This window comes from Ovis aries, chromosome 23, assembly GCF_016772045.2.
Source record: "Ovis aries strain OAR_USU_Benz2616 breed Rambouillet chromosome 23, ARS-UI_Ramb_v3.0, whole genome shotgun sequence".
In the NCBI taxonomy this organism is placed as follows: Eukaryota; Metazoa; Chordata; class Mammalia; order Artiodactyla; family Bovidae; genus Ovis; species Ovis aries.
The window spans coordinates 37755486-37774307 of record NC_056076.1 but is presented as its reverse complement, the minus strand read 5'-3'; the positions used below and the strand labels follow the sequence as shown (position 1 = coordinate 37774307).

The 18822-nt window shown below is 40.4% G+C and overlaps 1 protein-coding gene across 2 annotated transcripts in view; it reads left to right on the top strand.

Annotated features, from left to right (window-relative positions):
- MYOM1 (myomesin 1) overlaps positions 1 to 18822 on the top strand; it is a 117010-nt gene that overhangs the window by 91175 nt on the left and 7013 nt on the right. For both annotated transcript variants that reach the window (XM_015103648.4, XM_015103647.4), the window contains 9 exons: positions 6919 to 7055; positions 7533 to 7677; positions 8425 to 8484; positions 8805 to 8872; positions 10445 to 10558; positions 11230 to 11317; positions 12317 to 12355; positions 12641 to 12746; positions 17228 to 17391. In XM_015103648.4, coding sequence (XP_014959134.3) covers positions 6919 to 7055; positions 7533 to 7677; positions 8425 to 8484; positions 8805 to 8872; positions 10445 to 10558; positions 11230 to 11317; positions 12317 to 12355; positions 12641 to 12746; positions 17228 to 17391 — 921 coding nt within the window. The remainder of the gene's footprint in view (positions 1 to 6918; positions 7056 to 7532; positions 7678 to 8424; positions 8485 to 8804; positions 8873 to 10444; positions 10559 to 11229; positions 11318 to 12316; positions 12356 to 12640; positions 12747 to 17227; positions 17392 to 18822) is intronic.

Below are 18822 nucleotides of genomic sequence, written 5' to 3'. Positions count from 1 at the left end.
GGATGCAGGCTTTCTGAATTCCAGGGGAGAACCACTTCTCTTCTGTAAGCTTATTCATCATAAAACTGGAAAAGTAATACCATGAATGGTGTCTTAAAAGCTATTTCTTTTTAAATTGTAAGAGTAGAGGTTGGCCTGGACTCTCTTTGTTCTGTGCTCTTTGAACCTGAGCAACTTACCCCAACTTTCCCAAGGTCTTAGTTTCTTTTCCAGGAATGGCTATTATAATCATTAATAGCCCCATCATATAGAGGCGCTGTGAGAGACAATCAACAGGGCATTGATCCTTGAACTCTTCAGGGAAAATATAAATACTTATTGAAACAGAGCAGTGATCTAGACAAACCCACTTGCAGAAGAGTTGTCTGCCTACCATACAGATGTCCTCCCTTTCTGTTCCCTGTGTTGTGAGGCGGGGGAATGGAAGAGAGAGTCACGGTGCCCAGCACAGCCGGAGCCTGTGAACGCTCCCACTGTCTATCATGCAAAACAGAAAGAGCAGCACCCACTAATCTAGTTAGTCAGACAGCAAACATTGACCAAGTGTCTAGGCAACAGCTGCTCCTAACAATGTTTACATTTAGCATGAAGGATGGAGAGGAGGGAAGTTAGGGTATTACCATAGAACTGGAGGCGCCCAGGCTCCCTGCGGTCTAGGGATCATATGGACTTGCAGGTAGTAACTGCCTGCTGTCCCTGTCATTTATGCTGAGACATTTTATTCTACATGAGTGTCAACACTGGTGGCTGGCTGTAGGAGAGAGGGGAGCAGCACACTCAGGGACCCTTCTATTAGAGACCAAGAGTGGTGTTTGGGGTCAGCTCAGAGAAAACCTAAGGATGCATTAAAAACTCTGACGTGAAAGCCTAACTTGCCCCTTGAAGCAGCGTTTAAATATCACAGCTTCAGTTCCTTTCATTGCTGTTGGCTCAGGCAGGTCACTACGTGAATGTCTTCAGAGATGTGATGACAGGGTCAAAGCAGCATATCCAATTTCTCAATTTATATCCACTTCTTCTTAGTATATGTTGATGCATAATTAAGTCATCTTCTTGAGATTTTCTAAGGTCTTAAATGATCTCATTCCTTACAGAGTGTAATAAAGAGTGTGGTGTTCCTTTATTCCAGGACACAGTAAATTCTATTTTAAGCTGTTTTCAAAAATATTTTGAAAACCACTAAACATATGCCTTAAGCCTACAAATAACAGATATTTTGCTGGAGCAAATTAACTGCCAGAGAAAAGAGCCTAAGGAAATTTAGGGCTGAGCAGAAGGAAAAAAATATATATATAAAGCTAAAAATAGAAAACAACCTAGCCTGTCTTGCCAGTTGTGATACTAAATTGCAGTGTAGAAAGTCAGTTTATTGAATATATATCTGTGTATGTATGTATATATATATAATATACACACATATATATTCATGGTATGTGGGGGAGGGAAGATATATTTCAGTATCAGCAATGTCCTGCAGGCCTTTTGCCTTTTGATGAACTGCATTCTGTCTGTGGAATATGTGTCTTTCTAAATAAATCCACTTTCATGTAAAAAAGCAAAAACATTCTGCATAATATATATTTTATTTGTAGACACTGGTTATTGTCCTACTTGTATATGTACATTTATATATATACTCCACATGTACAGATATGCACAAGCACATATACACAGATTATATCTATTTGGTATGTCCTCTTAGGTGTAAATATATTTTACAGTTGGTGGTTATAGGGTGTTGTTTAAACAACTGGAGGAAGAGTCACCAAAATATTAATAGCCACTCTTATAGAGTACCTATTACATGCTATTTATAGGGTGCTTAAATGGAATGTGTTATTTAAACTCCTCAGTGACCTTAAAAGGGTCAGTAAGTACTATGGTGATCTAATGTTAGAGATGAAGAAAGTGAAGCTCAGAGAGGTTAAGTAACTAGACCAAAAGGACACAGCAGGTAACCGGGGTGAAGAAACCCAGGTGGTCTGACACTAACCAGGACATGGACTGTTTCTGTGCGTGCACCGGCCCCGTGAACCTTGGTGGCCTGTGCTCCCAGATGATGTCTGTATTCCTCAGGGCAGTGAGCACTAAGGGCTCTGGAGGCTTCCAGGAGAGTGTGTCCCTGCCACCCACCCCCACACACTGGGCTTCTTCGTAACTGCATCACTCGTGTATGAGATTCCCTGGAACGAAATCACACTTCTCTGGAAGAGACTCTACTCTCTACTCCCCTTGAGACTTACTTGCAGCAAGCAGGAGCATCCGGTTAGGGAGAAGGTTTAGCCCCTGCTCTCACCACCCTGGGGTCTGTTCTTGATCTGTTCTTACTGGAAAACCACGAGCGTTCTTCAGAATGGATGGCCGGGACCAAGAGATCACTAAGTAGAGGGAATAACCCTGATCTCAGCTCTGCCACCTGGTTATGTTACTAAGCTTTCCTGAGTTTTGTCATCAGTAAAATCAGGGGATAAAGAGAGCTCGCCTTTCTTGAGCATCAGTGGTTATTTATAGTGGCTCACTGCATTCTGGTACCATAGTCACTCATGGTGGCCCGTGAGGCAAGTAATAACCATGTCAGCAGGTGAAGAACACGGGGTTTCAGGAGGAGGTAACTGTGCTCAATCGAGGTGTGACATCAGAGCCCATCTCTGGCCACAGGGGAAACCCACAGTAGATGGTGTCTGAGCCTCCTTTCAGCTCTGCATGGAATGACTCTATAACTGACGTTCACATGAATATGGAATAGTGCGAAGGAAAGGCATCCCTGAAGCTTAAAAAGGGTAGTTTTAGAGAAATGATGCAATAAGCTTGTTTACAAAATAGAAACAGACTCACAGACTTGGAGAACAAACCTGGTTGGGGGAGGGGGTGGAGGGATAGTTAGCTTGGGATTGATGTGTATACACTGCTATATTTAAATGAATAACCAACAGGTCCTACTGTATAGCACAGGGAACTCTTCTCAATGTTATGTAGCAACCTAAATGAGAGAAGTATTTGAAAAAGAATAGATTCATGTATATGTATAACTGAATCACTTTACTATACACCTGAAATTATCACAGCATTGTTAATCAACTAAAACATAAAATTAGAAAAGAAAAGGATAGTTTTGCTATAAATATAAGGAAATATTGATGTACATCTGGTACAATCTTATACCAAGCTTATAATTACTTATAATTTAAAACATAGCATATGCTAAAATTTTAAGATATGTTTAAGAATTTAAACATATTTTTAAATTTTGAGATGTGTTTAAGAATAGTTGAGTGAAAGCAAAGGTTGGTTTTCCCTGATAAAGGTGAAGGACTACAAAACTTTGAGAAACAATCATCCTTTTCCAGAGAGCATGTCCAGGAATCACCTCTGATATAGATCTTTTGGCTGGAGAAGTCTTTGTAGAGAACATTTTCAAGTTACAAGAAATTCAGAAGCTGATATTGGGAGATGTCAGCCAACTTTTTAAAAATTTCATTCATGTTCAAATGGCTTAAGATATACAGGTATAAATCAGAGATATTTTATCAGTTCAGTTCAGTTCAGTCACTCAGTCGTGACCGACTCTTTGTAACCCCATGAATCACAGCACGCCAGGCCTCCCTGTCCATCACCAACTCCCGGAGTTCACTCACACTCATGTCCATCAAGTCGGTGATGCCATCCAGCCATCTCATCCTCTGTCATCCCCTTCTCCTCCTGCCCCCAATCCCTCCCAGCATCAGAGTCTTTTCCGATGAGTCAACTCTTCGCATAGGTGGCCAAAGTATTGGAGTTTCAGGTTTAGCATCAGTCCTTCTAATGAACACCCAGGACTCATCTCCTTTAGAATGGACTGGTTCGATCTCCTTGCAGTCCAAGGGACTCTCAAGAGTCTTCTCCAACACCACAGTTCAAAAGCATCAATTCTTCGGCTCTCAGCTTTCTTTTTTATAGTCCTACTCACACATTCATATATGACTGCTGGAAAAACCATAGCTTTGACTAGACAGACCTTTGTTGGCAAAGTAATGTCTCTGCTTTTTAATATACTATCTAGGTTGGTCATAACTTTTCTTCCAAGGAGTAAGCGTCTTTTAATTTCATGGCTGCAATCACCATCTGCAGTGATTTTGGAGCCCCCAAAAATAAAGTCTGACACTGTTTCCACTGTTTCCCCATCTATTTCCCATGAAGTGATGGGACCAGATGCCATGATCTTCGTTTTCTGAATGTTGAGCTTTAAGCCAATTTTTTTACTCTCCTCTTTCACTTTCATCAAGAGGCTTTTTAGCTCTTCTTCACTTTCTGCCATAAGGGTGGTGTCATCTGCATATCTGAGGTGATTGATATTTCTCCCGGCAATCTTGATTCCAGCTTGTGCTTCATCCAGCCCAGCGTTTCTCATGATGTTCTCCTCATACAAGTTAAATAAGCAGGGTGATGTACTCCTTTTCCTATTTGGAACCAGTCTGTTGTTCCATGTCCAGTTCTAACTGTTGCTTCCTGAATCTGCATATAGGTTTCTCAAGAGGCAGGTCAGGTGGTCTGGTATTCCCATCTCTTTCAGAATTTTCCACAGTTTATTGAGATATTTTATAGTTCCTTACTTTCTATGTGCAGTAAACCATCCTTTATTTTAATATAGCTTCTTGATCATGACTTGCTTATTTGCATCTGAAAAATTTTGCTTAATCTAAGAACTTAAATGAACTGATATACCATTGGGATAGATAGACTTTAAATGACAAGCTAGTTCATCTTACATATGTAGCAAAATAAATTATTTCTTAAGATTCATTTCTTAAACAGCTTAAAGAACCTTACAGAGAAGGCAGGTGAGGCCCAGAGATGGAAAATGAACTGCCTGTCATCACAATTCATTAGCAGCTGACCTTGCCCTACAGGGAACAGTTCTGGACTCTTCATCACACTGTTATTGTCCCTAAATAATCCTAACCATACCAGATAATCACGATGGTATGATCACTCACCTAGAGCCAGACATCCTGGAATTTGTAGTCAAGTGGGCCTTAGGAAGCATCTCTACGAACAAAGCTAGTGGAGGTGATGGAATTCCAGTTGAGCTACTTCAAATCTCAAAAGATGATGCTGTGAAAGTGCTGCACTCAAAACGTTAGCAAATTTGGAAAACTCAGCAGTGGACTGGAAAAGAACAGTTTTCATTCCAATCACAAAGAAAGGCAATGCCAAAAATGCTCAGACTACCACACAATTGCACTCATCTCACATGCTAGTAAAGTAATGCTCAAAATTCTCCAAGCCAGGCTTCAGCAATATGTGAACCGTGAACTTCCTGATGTTCAAGCTGGATTTAGAAAAGGCAGAGGAACCAGAGGTCAAATTGCCAACATCCGTTGGATCATGGAAAAAGCAAGAGAGTTCCAGAAAAACATCTACTTCTAATTTATTGACTACGCCAAACCCTTTGACTGTGTGGATCACAACAAACTGGGGAAAATTCTGAAAGAGATGGGAATACCAGACCACTTGACCTGCCTCTTGAGAAACCTACATGCAGGTCAGGAAGTAACAGTCAGAATTGGGTATGGAACAACAGACTGGTTCCAAATCAGGAAAGGAGTATGTCAAGGCTGTGTATTGTCACTCTGCTTATTTAACTTGTATGCGGAGAATATCATGAGAAACGCTGGGCTGGATGAAGCACAAGCTGGAATCAAGATTGCCGGGAGAAATATCAATCACCTCAGATATGCAGATGACACCACCCTTATGGCAGAAAGTGAAGAAGAACTAAAGAGCCTCTTGATGAAAGTGAAAGAGGAGAGTGAAAAAATTGGCTTAAAACTCAACATTCAGAAAACTAAGATCATGACATCTGGTCCCATCACTTCATGGGAAATAGATGGGAAAACAATGGAAACAGTGTCAGACTTTATTTTTGGGGGGCTCCAAAATCACTGCAGATGGTGATTGCAGCCATGAAATTAAAAGATGCTTGCTCCTTGGAAGAAAAGTTATGACCAACCTAGATAGTATATTAAAAAGCAGAGACATTACTTTGCCAACAAAGGTCTGTCTAGTCAAAGCTATGGTTTTTCCAGTAGTCATATATGAATGTGCGAGTTGGACTATAAAGAAAGCTGAGCACTGAAGAATTGATGCTTTTGAACTGTGGTGTTGGAGAAGACTCTTGAGAGTCCCGTGGATGACAAGGAGATCGAACCAGTCCATTCTAAAGGAAATCAGTCCTGAATATTCATTGAAAGGACTGATGCTGAAGCTGAAACTTCAATACTTCAGCCACCTGATGTGAAGAACTGACTCTTTGGAAAAGACCCTGATGCTGGGAAAGATTGAAGAGGGGAGGAGAAGGGGATGACAGAGGATGAGATGGTTGGGCGGTATCACCAATTCAATGGACATGAGTTTGAGTAAACTCTGGGAGTTGGTGATGGATGGGGGGCCTGGCGTGCTGCAGTCCATGCGGTCGCAAAGAGTTGGACCCAACTGAGCGACTAAACTAAACTGAACTGAATCCGAACCAAAGCTAACCGTAGAAAGTCAGAAAAGTTAGCTGAATGACCCTAGGAGGTAAGGTCATCCCCCTCATTTTTAGTACATCTATGATAGTCAGGATGAGAACCCAGTTCTACTGTCCCTCCATAGCAAGTTTTCCTACGGTGCTCTCACTGCCTCCACTTCACAAGAACAAGGTACTATGTCACTACTTCTATTGCTTTCCACTTGTTGAAAAAATCCATACAATACAATTGGTCATCAATACAATTACTGCTGCTACTGCTAAGTCACTTCAGTCGTGTCCGACTCTGTGCAACCCCATAGACAGCAGCCCACCAGGCTCCCTCGTCCCTGGGATTCTCCAGGCAAGAACACTGGAGTGGGTTGCCATTTCCTCCTCCAAATTAATTACTACTCTTATTTTATTTTTCATAGCGGTCCCAGTTAAATCAGAATTGGCAGTGGAAATTTTGGAGAAAGGCCAGGTCCGGTTCTGGATGCAGGCTGAGAAGCTGTCTCCCAATGCCAAAGTCAACTTCATATTTAATGAAAAGGAGATTTTTGAAGGGCCGGTGGGTTTTATTTTTAGATTTTTAAACATATTGTTATAGGATGTCTAATAGGGCTGGGAAAGCCCCATTAGAATGCAGATAAGTTGTAATAAAAACCACTGAACATGGGGTGGGGGAGTCTAAATCATTTCACAAGTGGGAAATGTGAAAGGAAATATAGATTGCTTGTATCATATTACCCAAATAAAATGGGGACCTAAAAACAACTTTTTGATAACATTTTGTGATTTGGGGTAATGAAACTTTAGTTATCTTTAAAAAAGTAAATGTCAGACTTTTAATAATCAATTCTGGTCAAGGTCAGAGATTCCACATATTTTGATTTTTCTGGATACAGGATTTTGAAACTGCTCATTAAAAAAGTGTTAACAAGTAATTTTTTTAGATTATGATACTTTGGGGTTTGCGTGTTTATTTTACATGGCTTGTTATCATCCTGTCTCACATATTTCCTCTCTTTTCCTTTTCACACTGAAGAAATATAAGATGCATATTGATCGAAACACTGGTATAATTGAAATGTTTATGGAAAAACTACAGGATGAGGATGAAGGCACATATACCTTCCAGGTTCAAGATGGAAGAGCAACTGGCCATTCTACCCTTGTTCTCATTGGAGATGGTGAGAGTTCTGTGGAACATTATCTGAAAGCCTTTGCTACTTCCTTTAATGTAAATACCCCACCACAGGAAAGTAGTCATGTGGGAGAAGCAGGAATTATTTCTTGATTGGATTCCAATGTTCAAAGTGCAATTTACAGCTAATACTTTCCATAGTACTTTATTTCCTAGAAATGAAAGTTAATTTTAAAGGACACCAAAGTTATCACTGACCCACAGGCAAGACTGCACTTAAATTATCTCATATATAAACAAGTAGTTATTACTAAAATTCTCCAGTGAAGGATACTACAATACAACCCAGACTGTATTATGTCTCAGAAAGTATGAAACTCTCTTGTAATGTGTACCTGCTTTAAATTACTTAAATGAAGAAGAAAAATATGCATGAGCAGAGCATGTCAAATCAGTTAATCATCCATTACAACTTGGTTGTATGGCAGTTGTTATTAAGCCAGTGTGGAAATCACCAAGATTTAAAATATAGTATTTAATAAAGCAATGGAAATGCTGGCCAGGTCTCTACATTAGCAGTAGCCAAAGCTATTTGACTGTTTCCTGACTTCATGACCTTGAACAAGTTTCTTAGCCTTCCTAAGCCTTTTTCTTCATCTATGAATAATTAAAACAAATAGGGTGGTCTGATGTGAGAGTTATAATAATGAATGTAAATAACTTAGCACAATGACTGGCATGTACGCTTATACCGCCCAACTCTATTTCATATTTCTTTGTTTTTCGATTTCAGTTTATAAAAAGCTCCAGAAAGAAGCCGAATTCCAGCGTCAAGAATGGATCAGGAAACAAGGTAAAAGTAGGCAGTGAATTAAGAGAAAATCTTCAGTTTCTTGAACAAAATATTCTAAGGTTATTTCTATAACAAACTAAAATGAATATTATTACTTTGTTAATAATGTCCTGGTAAATAAAAGTAATTGAAAATATTTATCATTACAAATGATTAAAGTATTACACATTTTATTACACATTTTAAAATATTTTAAAACTAAATCTTTAATTTCAAAAATTTCACTTTAAACATAAATCAACTTAGAATTTAAGAATGAGTTTGGATTTTTGCATTCATGATTAACATTGCTGCTTGCTGATGTCATTAAAATTTCATAGGTCCACATTTCGCTGAGTATTTGAGCTGGGAAGTGACTGGTGAATGTAATGTACTATTAAAATGCAAGGTAAGAAATAAATAAAATTTTAATAATTCGGTACAAAGAGAATAAAGATAAAATAGAATGTGAGAAGAAAAGGAAGATCAATTTCTTATCTCCTCCATTCTTATCTCCTCTTATCTCTTATCATTTGCACCAAAATGATAAGTGATATGCCCTTACTGTTGAATGTTACTGTAATCGTTGGTTGGTAAGAAATATTTAAAATAAAACAATATAAAAATATGGAAAGTCAAGATGATTGTTTTAATTCATCACACATGTCCTAGTTAATAAAAACAGACTTTTTTAAAATTAAGCCTTTTTTTAAAAAAAAAGCAGTTTTAGGTTCAGTGCAAAATTTAAGAGAAAGGTACATAGATTTCCCACTTACCATTGTCCCTGTATGTGCATAGCCTCCTTCATTATCAACATGCCCACCAAAATGGTACAAGTGTTATAACTGATGAACCCTCACGGACACATCATCACCCAAAGTCCATAGTTGACATTCTATTTCACTCTGTGAGTTTGCACAAAGGTATAAAAACCTGCACCATCATTATTGTATCATACAGAGTATTTTCACTGCCTCCAAAACCTTGTGCACTGCCTGCTCATCCCCACTAACCCTCCCCCTACACCTGCTGCCCCGCACTTTGCAGCACATGGGATCTTAGTTCCTCAACCAGGGATCAAACCTGCATCCCCTGCATTGGAAGATGGGTTCTTAATCACTGGACCACCCTGGAAGTCCCTGAAATTGTTTTCTTGATTTGTATGAAGTCTTTACTTTTTCATACAGGCTTAATTACACAAGAAATACATTAATATACTCTCCCTCATAAAAAATTCTAACATCATAGATAAAGCTTAAGCTCCCTTTAAGCATATGAAGTCATTTAGCCCATTTGAAATTTGTGAGATGATGTATGGATATAGGATTTAAATGACTTTCCTAAAAATTGCTAAGTGACTAATTTATTAAACCATACTTGATGGATGCTAACTAAACTCACTGCAGTAATCATTTTGCAAAAATGCATATATCAAATCATTATGTTGTATACCCTAGACATATCCAATATTACATCAATTATATCTCAATAAAATTGGAAAAATATTTAATTTAAAAGATTTCTTTACTGTGTTTCCCCTTTGCATTTATTTGCAAAGCTTCATTTATCTTACAAAAGTAGTTAGCTATAGATAGGGGCTTCTACATTCTGATACCTTAATAAAGTCATTTGTTTTTGTGACACAGACTATTATTTTAATCTAATGGGATTTGTCTTTCTTTGGATTTCAAATTTTTATATTTTACTCAAGTCTGTATGTTAGTTTGTATGCTTCTATGCTTTCTTGTCTACAAGATGATTTTAAAGTCTATTTTTTTCTGCTGGAGATAAAGATGCTATTAATTTACGTTTATTCTTTTGTATCTGTTTTATTCTAAACTCTAACAGTTAAAACAGCTTTCAGTTGATTTCTCTTGAAATCTCTACTTTTTCTTATATCCAATGCTACATTAAGAATTATTTAATTTCATAAGATAGCATTCCTTTATCTTGAGAAGTATAACTACTATTTCTCTCCTAGGTGGCGAATATTAAGAAAGAAACTAGTATTATATGGTACAAAGATGATAGGGAGATTTCAGTGGATGAAAAGCATGACTTTAAGGATGGCATATGTACCCTCCTTATAACAGAGGTAGGTGACTATAAATATAAAATGTAGCATATTACTTCTGTACCCCACATTCTTCCAAAATACAGAGACTAGATTATGTGTTCCTTTGCCCTGGGCATAGATCCTTGCCCTGACGTCACCCAAAAAACAAGCGGTAAAGACACAAAGCTTCTCTCACTTTGTGATAAGTGAGGGTTTGTCAGACGTCCAAACAGTGTTGGCAGGACACCACAACTCTTGCCTCTCTGAGCTAGTTTTTCTCATAGATGGGTGAGTGGCAGGGCAGTTAAGCGAACTGTTCTTTGTTTGCTTTTCAGCTTCAACTCGTTCCCTAAAGGTACAGAGACAATCAGACATAGTATTTATTTCAGTACAGATTTTTATTTACTTTTTGTCTAAAAGAAGCTACCTTTCAAATACATGTCTCATTAGTTCTTAAAATGAAGGCAGAGCAAAGGATGAGGACTTTAAGCCTCAAGTCAATTGTCACCTTAGAGGGTGAAAACTCGGGGCTGCTGGCTAGCCCAGCTTTGATGGATAGTCCCTCTGGGAACTGGTTGTTGCTCACATGGCTGAATGCTTGTTCAGTGTGTTTTGATGGCAGTTCTATAAATCATGGGTCCTGAAAAATGCAAATGCCATATCCTGAGGCTACAATAAGCTGCAATGTGGTGTATCTCTTCTCCCCTTAGTTTTCCAAGAAAGATGCTGGGATTTATGAAGTTGTCCTGAAAGACGACAGAGGAAAAGATAAAAGCAGATTGAAGCTTGTGGATGAAGGTCAGTCCACCGGGGTCCGTTCTGTGTGTTCCATACACCAGTGACCAGAATTCTAAGTGAGACTGAGCTGGGTGATTCAAGTCATGCTCATCTTTTGTCCATAGGTTTTGTTTTCATTGTCATTACAGCAGAGCGAATTTTATTAAAAAACAAAAACTTCGCTTTTAGTCTTCTTTTCAAATCAGAAATGTAGTTTTGATCCTCAGAGAATGTATAGTTGACAATCCACTAGAGGTCTGTTTTCAAGTTTTTGTTTCAAACCTATGAAGACTGTCTCAGGATCAAATACTACCATGAAAAGCATGTCTCAAAATAGTCCACTATTTTAAAGGTGACAGGAAAGGTTATACATGGAACGTGAAGCCTCTCAGTAACAGAGCAAGAAAACAATTTCCGTTTTCCCAAGACCTCTGATGACAATTATATCATGATAAAGAAAACCTACATGGGACGCCCACATTTCCAATTTTGTTCCCGAGCAAGATCTTTAACAACATTGCTGACGAACAGCAGAAGTCTGACTGATTTTACCTTCCTACTTTTGGTGGAGGCAGGACTAAATGTGCTTCTCGTTTATTGGCAAAAAGCATTAATTAGGCTGAGAAATATCACGGAACTTAGATGGTTAATTCACCGTGAATTGATACCACAGATAAGAAAACTTCCTCTAATGTAAACGAAGCCTTCCTGGGATTTAGGAAGAAGGGAATTCTAAAGCAAAAAACACTCCTGGGATTCTCACTGTGGTTCTTTCTTTAGAATGTAAATATGGTGACAGTTTACAAAGAATTCGAGAGAATAAAAATATCCAAATAGGAGCAGAGATCTTTTAAAACTTGATAACAATTGAGTTCTTTCATCAAAGAGCTTGTATTAACAATTGGTCAATAAGTCCATCTTGTGACAGGATGCTTTTGAGAGCGTATGTGACTAATAGTGTGAGATTGAACTTGACATTGAGCATTTTTATGCTAAAGCTTTATGAATCTCTTTCCACAGCCTTTAAAGAGCTAATGACTGAAGTATGTAGAACAATAGGTAAGTTCTCACAAGGCAATACTTCCTTATTCTCTGGGGTGGGTTTGGTTTTGTTCAGTCATGTCTGATTCTTTGTGACCCCATGGACCTCAGGCTCCTCTGTCCATGGACTTCTCCAGGCAAGAATACTGGAGTGGGTTGCCATTTCCTTCTCGAGGGGATCTTCCCTTCTCAGGGATCGAACCTGTGTCTCCTGCATTGGCAGGGGAATTCTTTACCACTTAGCCACCTGGGAAGACTGGGATGGGCTTACAGGTGTGTTAAATACATGTTTTCTTCTTGCAGCTTTGTCTGCAACAGATTTGAAGATCCAGAGCACAGCTGAGGGCATCCGGCTATACTCTTTTGTTACTTACTACGTGGATGATCTGAAAGTTAACTGGTCCCACAAGTAAGTGAATAAAAACCTAACTGCTGTGTAGAAGTCCTTTCTCCAGTCAGAGGAAGGACTGGGGCAAACAACAGCCCTCTGTTAAGGAGGTCCTCAGGTAAGGAGTCTTCTTACTTCTCAGGTCTGATGTTGAGGAGCATAGGACAGAAACATCCAGGCCATCCCTTCAGTGTGAGGTTAGCACTCTCCCTTAGCATGGATGTGGTGAGGCCAGTCATGGCTTGGAGCATCTGTCTCCTCGACCTGTTGTTCAGTCGCTCAGTTGTGTCTGACTCTTTGCGACCCCGTGGAGTGCAGCACGCCAGGTTCCTCTGTCCTCCACTGTCTCCCAGAGTTTGCTCAAACTCATGTCATTGAGTCAGTGATGCCATCCAACCATCTCATCCTCTGTCACCCCCCTTCTCAAATCACAATTTGTAGATGCCTCTGTAACATTACCTCCACCTCCACACAATCACGCTTTGCCAGGTTCTTATCTGGTCTTTCTAAGAACACCTAACCTATGCTGCGCTCTGGACAAAACTGCAGCAGCCTGCACCAAGTTTCCTGTTGTGTGGCTTAAAGCTCATTGACTCCAGAAGCCTGAGCCAAAGCGGTGCCCGATTTTATCATCACTGTCATTGTAGCAGTTGGCATAGTGGGGCATTAGCATGTTTCCTCAGAAGGCTTTGGAGATCTCAAGATGACTTTGGGAATGTGTATTTGAACTAGATTGAGCCTGAAGATCCATTCTAATCCCAGGCTTCCTTTGTGCAGTTGTGGAGGGATTTAATTCAAGTTCTCCTTGAACTGGGATTCCAAGGCCTGAAGTAGGTTTCTTAGTCAAACCAGGTCTCCCATTTACACCATTGAGAGGGTCCTTGACCTCTGTGCTTCACTGAAATTTCCTGGCTGAGAGAGGCCAGCAGGCTGCCATAGAAACCAGTGAGGCACATCCACCTTCATCCACTCTTGGGGTGCAGTGGACACTCATTCCCAAAGTCCTTGTGCGCCCTGCCGAGCAGAAGGTCACTGTGGGTCCCTGGGAGGAGTCAAACAACAGTGTTTACTTAGAGCTTCCCTTCAGTGGTGTTGACTTGAAAAATAGTCACAACCTAAAAGTTGAGAGTTATATTTTATTTGGTGCAAATTTTTAGGACTTAAGCCCGGGAGGCAGCTTCTCAAGTAGCCCTGAGAGAACTGTTCTGAGGAGGTGGGGGGAGAAGTCAGGTTACATAGATGTCTGCAACAAAGGGAAAGTAGTCTGAACATCAACAGTATTTTTGTAAATTTAAGAAAACCAGATATCTCAAGTTAAGGAATGTAGTGCTTTTCTCTATATGGGAAGGTGCAAGTCTGGGCTTGCTGAAATCATTCCTTTCATATGTATCTCAGCTATCTGGGGGCAGTATCTTGCATTTTTCACATCCTGAGCCCTTCAGTGCTCACCTGTAGGGAGTGGTTGCAACCTCATGGTATTGATCCCGGTTATTGTTCTCCTTCCTGGGTGCCCTCTGGGCTCAGAAATTCACATTTGAAGGGCTGTGATCACTCATGGTGTGACTTCCTTGTTTACTAATCTGGCAAGAATAGTCCATATCTCAGTGGACATTTACAGTATGCTGGGCACTGCTCCAAGCCCTTTAGAGGTATGAAACCATTTAATATTCAAACTCTGTGAGATGGGTACTTCTCACTTTAGTGACTAGGAAGCTCAGGCTCTGGAAGGTGACTTGCCTGAGGTCATCAGCTCTGTGACAGGTGAAGGGCTGAACCCAGGAAGCCTGGCTCCAGAGCTCCTCCATCACAGCACTATGCTAGATTCAAGTTTCATTAAAGGTCTGCTGCTGCTGCTGCTGCTAAGTCGCTTCAGTCGTGTCCGACTCTGTGTGACCCCATAGATGGCAGCCCACCAGGCTCTGCGATCCCTGGGGTTCTCTAGGCAAGAACACTGGAGTGGCTCGCCATTTCCTTCTCCAATGCATGAAAGTGAAAGATGAAAGCGAAGTCGCTCAGTTGTGTTCGACTCTTCTCGACCCCATGGCAGCCTACCAGGCTCCTCTGTCCATGGGATTTTCCAGGCAAGAGTACTGGAGTGGGCTGCCATTGCCTTCTCCGCCTTAAAGGTCTAGATTGAATGTTTCACCAGAACTGGGTCCCATGAAGCATTCATTTGTGTTTTCTTGAAAATGACTTTACTGTTATGCAGAACAGCATTTTGTTAGGTTTATTGTTATTACTATTGATTTCCTGAATTCTTTTAAAAAAATGAAAACAAGTGAAATTCCACTTTGAAAGCCTGGAGTTTCATTCCTTTGTTCTATTTCTCACAGAATACATTTTAGGAAAGTGATTGTAAGGTAAAATAGATCAGATTCTAGGAAATTCCTCTGTGAGATCTAGAGCATTCTAATATATCCGTCTGAAGAATAAGAGAAGATAGATTAATTGAATCATCAATCAAAAGGTTTTACATCATCTCTAATAGAATTACATTTTCCCCAAAATTAGAACATTGGGTTTTAAGGAAACTGCTGTCAGACTAGTAAGGCATAAGCTTTGTACATCGTTTGGTATGTCAGCTACATGAGTTTTTTGTGTGAGCACAGATGTGTGACTGTAAAAGGGTCAGGGACCAAGGACCAATTGCTCTCCTTGGGTTTATGTAAGTAGGTGGTGTGATGCAAAAAAAACCTTAAAATGGGTTTGGATCTTGACTTTGCTCCTCTCTTCCCTGGTGGACTGTATTCCACCAGGTTCCTCTGTCCATGGAACTTTCCAGGCAAGAATACTAGAGCGGGTTGCCATTCTGGTCTCCAGGGGATCTTACAGACCCAGGGATCAAGCGCATATCTCTCACATCTCCTGCACTGACAGGCAGATTCTTTACCATTGTGCCATGGGAAAGCCCATTATGCATGTTAGCCAGAGATTAAAGAACTCAAGACTTACCACAGCACAGCAGAGAACTGTCTGCCTTTCTAACTCTCTAGGACATATACATATATACTGCTCAGGCTAAAGTCTATGGGTACAGATGGGTTCCTTTACCCTATGTTTTATGACATTTTAATTTTAATATCCTTTAAAGAATGTGGTATATAAGAAAATGCTGAATATTTATTTGAAATCTGAAATTTCTGGCGGAGATTTTTGGGTTTTTATTTTTTAAAGTTCATTGTATTTATTACAACCCCAGACATAATACATGTTTGTTTTAGAAAATATATTTACTATCATACTAAAATTAGAAAGAGTTTATAATATGATACCAACCATGGCTTTCCTAGCCACAGTATGAACATTCTGAGGAAACTTCCAGTCTTTTCTCCATGCATAATTGTTGCTGTAAAAAAGTAGTTTTGTATACTACCTTATTTTTTCTTGGTCTTCCCTGGTGACTCAGATGGTAAAGAATCTGCCTGCAATGCAGGAGGGAGACCCAGGTTGGATCCCTGGGTCAGGAAGATCTACAGCTACTACTGATTTTATTTCTGTTTCTTCACATGTTTACGAACTTTTCATAGAGTTTAACATCACTGAGAGTACATTGTGTGTGTGTGTGAACTGCTCAGTTGTGTCCGACTTTTTACAACTCCAAGGACTGTAGCCCATCAGGCTTCTCTGTCCATGGAATTCTCTAGGCAAGAATACTGGAGTGGGCTGCCATTCTCTTCCCCAGGATTATCTTCCTGACTCAGGGATTGAACCTGGATCTCCTGCATTGCAAGCAGATTCTTTACCATCTGAGCCACCAGGGAAGCCCCTGAGAGTACACTACTTCCACCTTTCTTCTCATTTTTCATCTTTAACAGTTGTGTTTCTAGACTGTCAGATCCAAGGGCTCTATTTGCTTTCATTATCTTGTAAAGAAGATGATGTGCAGGTCTGCATACGACCAGCTGCAGAATAGGAGGAGACACACATCCAGGGTCAGAGTAGGTGCCTCATTCATTTTGACAGCCACTCTGCTTCTCATTTATTCTTGGCCTGACTACTGAGCACATATTTACATTTGTCTTAAATAGCTTTGTGACCACATGTGTCAATAGACATCAGCCACAGATGAACCTCCTTAGATCTGTTTTTAACTAGTCTGTAAAAACCCCGTTTATAGCCATAGACTATCTGCGTGAGACGTGCAGTAATAATAAGTAGAGTCTGGCCTTTTCTATTTAAAGATTCCCTTAGTCCTACAATTAAACCCAGGCAGAAACAAAGATAATTAATACCCCCTGAGAAGTACTGGTGCTGCAATCTGAGTCCCAGACCACTATTGGGAGGTCAATGTGCAGACTGCCAGACCCCACCACCCCAGGCGTTGGAATCCTTATTCTGTGATTCAGGGCCCATAATTTCTCTGAAGCAGAAGAGCATGTGAGGATCTCCTGTTATTTTGAAAGTCTATAAAACTTGATGAAAAGACCTTCAATATAAGACAAAGTAAAGGTAAGCTCTGGATGAAAGCCACTGATAACAAGGTTTTCTTTTGATCAAAACAGTGGGACTCCTATTAAGTACTCAGACAGAATTAAGAGTGGGGTCACCGGGGAACAGATCTGGCTGCAAATCAACGAGCCCACCCCTAACGACAAGGGCAAGTACGTGATGGAGCTCTTTGATGGTAAAACCGGACACCAGAAGATGGTGGACCTTTCTGGACAAGGTAAATGGGTGCTCTGCAGGTTAGAACCTAAAGTGGAGATTGCTGTCACTGTTGTTCAGTTGCTAAGTCGTGTCCAACTCTTTGTGACCTCATGGACTGCAGTATGCTGGCTTCCCTGTCCTTCACCACCTCCCAGAGTTTGCACAAACTCACGTCCATTGAGTTGGTGATGCCATCCAATCATGTCATCCTCTGTCGCCCTCTTCTCCTACTGCCCTCAGTCTTTCCCAGCATCAGGGTCTTTTCCAATGAGTCAGCTCTTTGCATCAAGTGGCCAAAGCATTGGAGCTGTTTCAGCTTCAGCATCAGTACTTCCAGTGAATATTCAGGGTTGCTTTCCTTTAAGATTGACTGGTTTGATCTTGCTGTCCAAGGGTCTCTCAAGAGTCTTCTCCAGCATCATGATTCAAAAGCATCAGCTATGGAAGATGTGGGCTTTTTCTTAAAAGGATGGAGGCTTCCTATACTTTATAGCAGGTTCCCACTAGCTATTTTACACTGGGTAGTGTATGTATGTCAATGCTACTCTCCCAGTTCATCCCACTCAAAACTTATTTAAATTTGCTTTTACTCTCTGCCCACTGAAGCTCGTTTAACTACCCAACTCTCAAATCCCTCTCAAACAAGAGGCCTTAGGTTGTCTGACCAGCATGGTCCCCTGCAGGAAACAAACATACTAGCTCAGCCAGGCTGTCTTCTTCTTGTGTGATGTGAGCAAGAAGAGCAGCCCTAAGTAGTCTGTTTAGCCCAGCTGTCCACCTCCACAGCCTGTAAGCCTGGCTTTGTGCTGATTTTTCCCATCTATAAAAGGGGGCAGACTGGTTTTATGTACATATTTTCTAGACGTAAAATGTTACAATTCCCAGACCACAGGGGAGCTTAAAGACCAGGTGAGAAAGATTCAAAAATGAAGCTGTATTTTTGCCTGACGTCTTCAAAGTCCCTTACTCTGTAGGCTCAGAAAAAAATTATTTTAGAACTCTCATTTTTTTGTTTCTGTGTCTTTTATTCGTCTCCTGCATAGCATAGAAGCAGTGCTTCGGGCTAGCACTGGCACACGCTGTGATCTACTGCAAACGGACGGGCCGGACCACAGAACAGAGAGTTTAGCTGTCTGTGACGTGCAGAATGATTTAATGAGAGGAAAGCTTTTCTGTTGCTCAGGAGTTTTAACAGAACCAACCCATATTTGAAACAGACTTTTCTTCCCATTCCATCTTTTTTTAAAAAACACTTTTTATTTTGTATTGGGGTCTTCCCTGGTGGCTCAGATGGTAAAGAATTTGACTGCAATGCAGGAGACCCAGCTTCGATCACTGGGTCAGGAAGATCCCCAGGAGAAGGGAATGGCAATCCACTCCAGAATTCCTGCCTGGAGAATTCCATGAACAGAGGAGGCTGGTGGGCTACAGTCCACAGGGTCACAAAGAG